Source organism: Nicotiana tabacum, chromosome 18 (assembly GCF_000715075.1).
Source record: "Nicotiana tabacum cultivar K326 chromosome 18, ASM71507v2, whole genome shotgun sequence".
Taxonomy (NCBI): Eukaryota; Viridiplantae; Streptophyta; class Magnoliopsida; order Solanales; family Solanaceae; genus Nicotiana; species Nicotiana tabacum.
Genome location: NC_134097.1, coordinates 142,909,402 through 142,916,244, shown reverse-complemented (window position 1 = coordinate 142,916,244; position 6,843 = coordinate 142,909,402). Strand labels below are relative to the sequence as shown.

Sequence of the window (6,843 nt, the reverse complement as noted above, 5' to 3'; positions counted from 1 at the left end):
AACAGAGAGTAATAATTACTATTCGTAATATTACTTTCATTGTTTTTTGTATCACTAATAATATTACTTTCATTATTAAAACCTTAATTGTGTTATCTTGCCAAAAAAAATGACAGTATTTTGTCTTCTACTCTATGTACTTATTTTCAGAAAATAATAATGATTTCAGGGGTAGATTGAGTTCAACAATTGAGAAGAACTAGCCTTTCTAATATCAAACCAAGAGCAATCTGTAACAATTGAGAAGAACTAGTTTTTCCCCAGAATTTACTCTGATTTTTATAGTTTGCAATTCATCAAGGCTATTCACCAACAACAAATTAGCATAATTAGTATGATACAATCATTCTGCAGCTAACACAAGACAGTTTCTTTCTTTAAATCCACCATCACTAGGCCATTCCAAATATACTAAACCTCCATTCAAAGGCAAAATAAAATCGATAATTTTTTCTCGTTTTTCTTTTCCCAGTGTAATTCACATCAAGAATATAGAATACAATCTTCAGTCCTGTAAAAACCGAGTAAAAAAAAAGGGGGTGCTCGAGGGTGGGGCGGGGGTGAGGGGATTTTCGAACATCTACATCTACTTTTTTTTCGAACATCAACTCGAACACAAAATTGCTCTTCTGAGTTGTGACTGATTATAGGTTCTCTTCCTCTACATCTTTTGCTCCTATATTTGCATCTGTTATCTATTGAACTTTTCTTATACATGTACAAGAATATATTCCCTAATCTCTCTTTTTTCATTGTTGAACCAATTTAGTGCAACTTGAAAGTACCAAATACAAGTTACAACTGTTTGTAGAAGAGAACGTACGCTTGATCATGCAGCACCGAGCTTTTGGGGATGACTGTGACTGACACATCATCGTAACGCAGCCACTTGCCACTTGGATGACGGGCATCGGCTGTATAATGACCCTTTGAAGGGTCCCTTCCATGATGAGTGATCGTCGCAACGAGTTCATACCTCTTAACCTGTAGTAATAAAATGGAAATATCCGCTTTAATAGATACACTCATCAACGCCACGCTTCTAAGAACAAGGAGATAATCTCACCTCGGAAGAGGGAGAGGCAAGTAATTCACGTCCAAACACAAGCTCCAAAGGGAAGTGCACGGGTTTATGCAACTTGGTGCTCCCTTCACTTCCGTAGCTAAAGCGCATTAAATGCAACACCATTATATCAGAAAGCTCCAGAATCTTAACAGACTTGCTGGCACTGACTACTTCGGCCTGAGATATGATTAATTGAGAAAATCATTAAGTATTCTCTAAGATATTTGCAAGATTTAACATCCAAAGAAAAGACACTTCAGTCAGGGGTCTAAGTCCCCAACACGTAAAAAGCAATCTGCGAAAATTGGAAATAACTAGCCACAAATAACTTGAATTTAACAGCAATGTCAGAAAAAAAGGAAAGCATAGCCATCTGAAAAAAATCACATTTTTGAATGCTGGCTGCTTCATGATGGTAAGAAAAACTGTCGTTATCTTTCTAAAGGTATTACACTTACTGAAAACCTTAATAATACTTACATCATGAACTCTGGTTTATACTGTCTATAACATACTCAAGCATAAATATAACCAGATCTCAAATTGTAATGATTCACTTGTTTTGTCGTATAAGATAATCACCGCACCTTTTAGTCTTAAATTTTGCGGAGAACATACCAGACATCTAAAGGGAAAAACAAAACAAAGAACCCACACAAGCGCACCTCCTAGACACGTCCTAATCTCAATTGTGCATCTAATGCTCACCATTTGTGCTCCTGAGATTTGTTACATTATCGAAAAACATAGCATGTTTAGGGACACTTTTGTAGCTTTTCACCACCTCGACAGTCCGAATTTCTTGAAAATGGCAGAACAAAAGTACCATAAGCATAATTATTTCCTAGTTGACTTTTCCAGAAAAAGTAAGCACTAATATGTTTTCTTTATGTCACTTAAAAACAGAAGAAAATAAATAAATTTTCTTCTTTTTAACCCTTTTAGGGGAAAAAAGTATATCCCAGAGTATGTTCATATTCTTGTATACTAAAAAGGGTGAATCCCACAGAATGAGTACATACCTGTATGCTTAATCATCTAGAGATTCTAAAATTCATATAACATGATAGAGTACCTTTCCAGCTCCTGATGTTCGATATCCTTCAAGTGCCTCTGGTGCAGAAAACATCCGAAGTGCATCTTCTATTGAGCAAATAGGCTCTGGAAAAATGTTAAGGTGGAGCAGAAGAAATGGTTGTACTGTTGCTGAGGCTTTGTTACCTTGTTAAAGCAATGAATAAGAGCTATTAGACAAATGGATAAGAGAGTCCCCCAACAGTAAACAACTTACATGAACAAAAGAGAAATAAGAAAATGTAGTGGATCAATGATCACCAGTGTCATTTCACTCAACCAAGATGAAATCCAAACACATAAGCAGATATATAACTAAATAAATACGAAGGTATTCTGATCTAATGCCATGCGTTCGGTTTACCTTTAGCCTTCACTACACTCTTCAATTGGCCTCCAAAAATTTCACTCAATTTTGACGGGACAAAGCTCTGTGTTCTAGTAACTGCAGTCCTATTCCTTGGGCCAACAGTCTCCCAATCATCATCCTCTTCCTCATCATCTGTTGATGAAACCACAGAGGAGTTTCTCCCGATACCATTTGGTACTTGACCCTCTAACTTTAGCAATTCATCATGCATCTGATGCATGAGAAAACTGAGGAACTCCTGAGCATCTTCCTGCCTGTAATTAGCCATTCCACCGTAAAAATACAGAAAATTAAATACAGGCCACCGCTCCATCAAATTATTGTATCAATCAAATTTCTCTTCAAACAGCAGTTGCTACGTGCAATTCAACTTAAAAAAACTCATTTGAACATCTTTATAAATGAATCCAGTTGAGAAAAACTGGAAATGTTGCTCAGAGCACCTAAGAATAATCAAGTAAGAAACAAGATATAGCTTTTATGCTGTCAGTAACATACCTCGGTCTACCGGTCAAGCTATTTGGGACATCCGGAGTAAAGTTTTGTAGGACAGATTCAAACATTAAAGGTCGAAAAGGCTGCCCAATTTCTGGAAATATTGTTTCCTTTTTCTTCATGCTAGAATCACTGAATATGCCAAACTCAGATATGAACTGAATAAAGGCATGTAAAGTTGGATACCCAGCCTGTAATAAGCAAAACCAAAATTTGAAATTTAAGGTTGTAATAGGTTATAACTAAGAAGATTTTTTAATAAGTAGGTTATCACCATACCTGTGATATATCACGTGTTTTGAGTTCTTGCAGGAGATGAACAAAAGGAGAGCACGAGAGGAGAGCCTGAAGAGTTGCATTAAGAAAGCACAAGTTCCCCAAGTTGACCAACCCTCGAGCTAACAAACTTCTGAAAACCACAGCAGACCCATTTAAAGACTTATGTCTACCATTCAGCAAGTTATAGTTTTTGAGTTGATTTGTCAAATTAACGTCTTCCACACTGTTAGACAATTCAGATAAGCTTGATTTCTCTGATGAATAAGCACTTCGGGTGTTTACTGTTGGATGTAATTCATGGAAAGTTTTCGAATCTGTCACACTCCTATTGTAATCAGGATTTGTAAAACTAGAACTACCATATTCCTTTATAGTTTTGCCTGCTGACTTTATGGTTTTCACTATATTGCTATGACCCTCGGCGACATTCTCTTTATGAGCAAGCTCTGGTGGCTGAGGTTTCTTAGAATGATCAAGGTCGGTCAATTTAGCGTTGAAAAGGCCCACAGATTTCAGAGTTGCAGAATCCAAAGAACCAAATGTGATCCCTACATCAGTTGTTGTTGGCTGGCTTTGCAAAGTTTTAATCTCATCTTCCGTAAATGACCCAAAAATTAACACCTAATGAAAAAAAGAGAAAAAAAGTTGGTAAAAACAAATACACAGCACCAGAGAAGAGATGCAAGAAGCAACATAACCAGAACACAATTTTGCTAAGTTTGAAGAAGATGTACTAATAGCATCAAAGCAATTTCATCTCAAATCAGTAGCTAATAAACAAACTAGTGGATTACCGAAAAGGAAAAAAAGAGAGAAAAGGCACAAGCCAGTAAACTACTCACATAAGTATGACTACGAAGAACTTTAGGTCAGAGATATTGTAGAACTGGGAAGCTGTTGATTTCAAGAGAGATGTTTTCAGAATAGAAAATTAATTGTCACCCAATCTACAAACAAATTGGAAGGCATGAAAGAGAGAAGAAAAAACGGAGGAATATATGATGGACAGAACAATTGTGCAATCCAGTCTTAATAGTTTATGACAAAAACGAGAAATTGTCTTTCTACATTGTTCACGTCCTAATTGCTCCAGACAACACAAAACCTAATTAACAATAAAAATAAATTCTCTTATCTAGAATCAAGATTACCTTGCTACACACTTTCTAATGTATTTAAAAACCATAAACACAGAATCACAGAAAGCATGCAAAGCAACATAACCAGAACACAATTTTTGCTAGTGCGAAGATGTCCTAATAGCATCAAAGCAATTTCATATCAAATCAGTAACTAATAAACAAACTAGTGGATTCCCAAAGGATAAAAAGAACAAGCCAGTAAACTACTCACACAAGTATGACAGATTAGGTCGGAGATATTGTAGAAACTGTGAAGCTGTTGATTTCGAGAGAGATGTCGCATTGGTAGTCGAAGGAATTTTCAGAATAGAGAGTTAATTGTCACCTAATCTACCAAGAAATTGGAAGGCATAAAAGGGGGAAGGAACATAAAATGGACAGAACAATTTTGCAACTTAGTCTTAATAGTTCATGGCAAAAATGAAAAAAATGTCTTTCTACATTGTTCGAATCCTAATTCCTCCAGACAACAAAACATAATTAACAATAATCCAGAATCAAGATTACACTGCTAAACAATCTCTAACGTTTTTAAATAAGCCTAATTGTCCAAGTATATAATGAACTAGTTAAGTATTCACCAATTGTAGAAGATTTGCTCAGAGTTATTTATTCCATACAGTCATAGCTTTTGTCACCTAAAATCATAAAAGTAATTCAAATAATATAAAAGCAAAGCTCCATTGAACAGAAAAAAAAAAGAAGAAGAACAACTATTAAGTTCATCTAAAATCTAAAACAAATGGTTGGTTATGTCCATTCGGTATTCACCAGCAGCAAACCAGCTCATTATCAAATAGATTACCTATGCAAGAACCTGTGTCGTTTTAAATTAAACTTTGCTATTTGTTGAGACATTTCTCAGAAATAGACACCAGATGACTGCAAATGCACCATTAACTTCTAGCTTTTTACAAATTTTTATCATTTCTCTAACACGACGAAGCTACCATATCCATAGAGAACCTAGGTTAAGGGGGGAAAAAGAATTTGTCATTGAACTTTTGTTTCTCTTTTTGCTTTTTTTTTTTTTTGGTTGCTTTTTACCCCTTTTTACGACAGTGGTGTCCTTATGCGCACCTCAATTACTCCACAAGACAGCCTCCTATAGCCCACAAGCACACAAGCAAAGGAGTAGTGTTTTTTTTTTTACAAATTCTCCCCCATTTCTCTAACACATGAAGCTACCATACAGAATCAAGGTTAAACAAACAAGACTTTTCCATTTAAATCCTCCGCTTCTCATTTTTGTCTTTGTTTGTTTTTCTTGCTTCTAATTGTTAGTGGTGTCCTAGCCAGCTCCCGTGCAACTGCATCGTACAGCCTGCTACAACTCACAAGCAAGTCCACCAATGCCAGAGTAGATGCAGCATCACTCAGTGCTGTAGCTGGGGATTCGAAGTGGGGATCTCCAAATCTTTTTGTTCTTTCCTTTAAAATATACTGTTAGCATCATTTCTAGCTACTCAAGATTTCCTCAATTTCTCTTCATTTCAATAACACCAAGCACGACCATATAAAACCCAAAAGAAAATCAGCAAAATTTTATCTTTTTCCTTTTCTTCTGAAAATTAGCATCAAAGTCTCCTAGCTAGTCAAGATTACCAAACCCCAACAAACAGCACATAACCCACCAAGCAGATCTTTTTTTTATTAATTCTTGTTTTCGGCATAACTTGTAAAATTGTTGCTATGTGACCAGGAGGCCAAGGCTCGGGCCATGGAAACAGACTCTTGCAAAAATGCAGGGTAAAACTGAGTACAATAGACCCTTGTCTATTATCGGGATGGGAGCTTAGTGTACTGGGTTACTTTTTTTTGGGGTGTTTGGAATCATCGTACTAAAATAGCATCAAAGCTCCCAACTCTTGAAAAACCCTTAAAAGGATTAAAGAATCACACAACAAAATGTGGAATTATGTCAAGAAAAGGCCAAGTCTTTGAGTACCTTTTGGAAACATTTGCAGTAAAAAGGGCATCAAATTTCCCAATTCTTAAAAACCCTTAAAAGGGTAGAAAAATCACACCTCAAAATGAAGAGTTAATGCAAAAAAGGTCAAGTCTTTGAGTACCTTTTGATCATTCATCTTCCAAGATTGGACAAAACCCTCAAATGGAATCCATAGTGTAAGCAATCAGAGAAGAGTGGTTGAATCTGGTGAAGCAGAGCACATGAAAAATGAGTAGAACAGAGCAAGGCAGCAGCAAAAATGGAAGAAGACATGAAAATACAGAGAAAAACAGTAATTTCAGCTCACAGAGTGAGATGGGTGGGTGGGTTTAGGGGGTGGGGGGGCTAGTGGGGGTGAAGGAAGAGAGTGGAGTGGAGGGGGTGGAGTGATGAGGGGGAGTGGGTGGGGTCTGGTCAGAGACTCAGAGATGCAAAATAGGAAATCTTGCAGAGGTTTTTTTGAGGA

At 36.5% G+C, this 6,843-nt stretch overlaps 1 protein-coding gene across 1 annotated transcript; it reads right to left on the bottom strand.

The window, feature by feature from the left end:
• Positions 1-411: 411 nt before the first annotated feature.
• Positions 412-6,843, bottom strand: LOC107777366 (ubiquitin carboxyl-terminal hydrolase 24). The gene is made up of 7 exons (XM_016597375.2): positions 6,499-6,843; positions 3,285-3,905; positions 3,009-3,196; positions 2,505-2,764; positions 2,142-2,287; positions 1,067-1,243; positions 412-984 (listed from the first exon to the last, which is right to left on the bottom strand). Exons 1-7 carry the CDS (start codon positions 6,511-6,513, stop codon positions 796-798), a joined length of 1,596 nt encoding a protein of 531 aa, XP_016452861.2. The 5' UTR covers positions 6,514-6,843; the 3' UTR covers positions 412-795.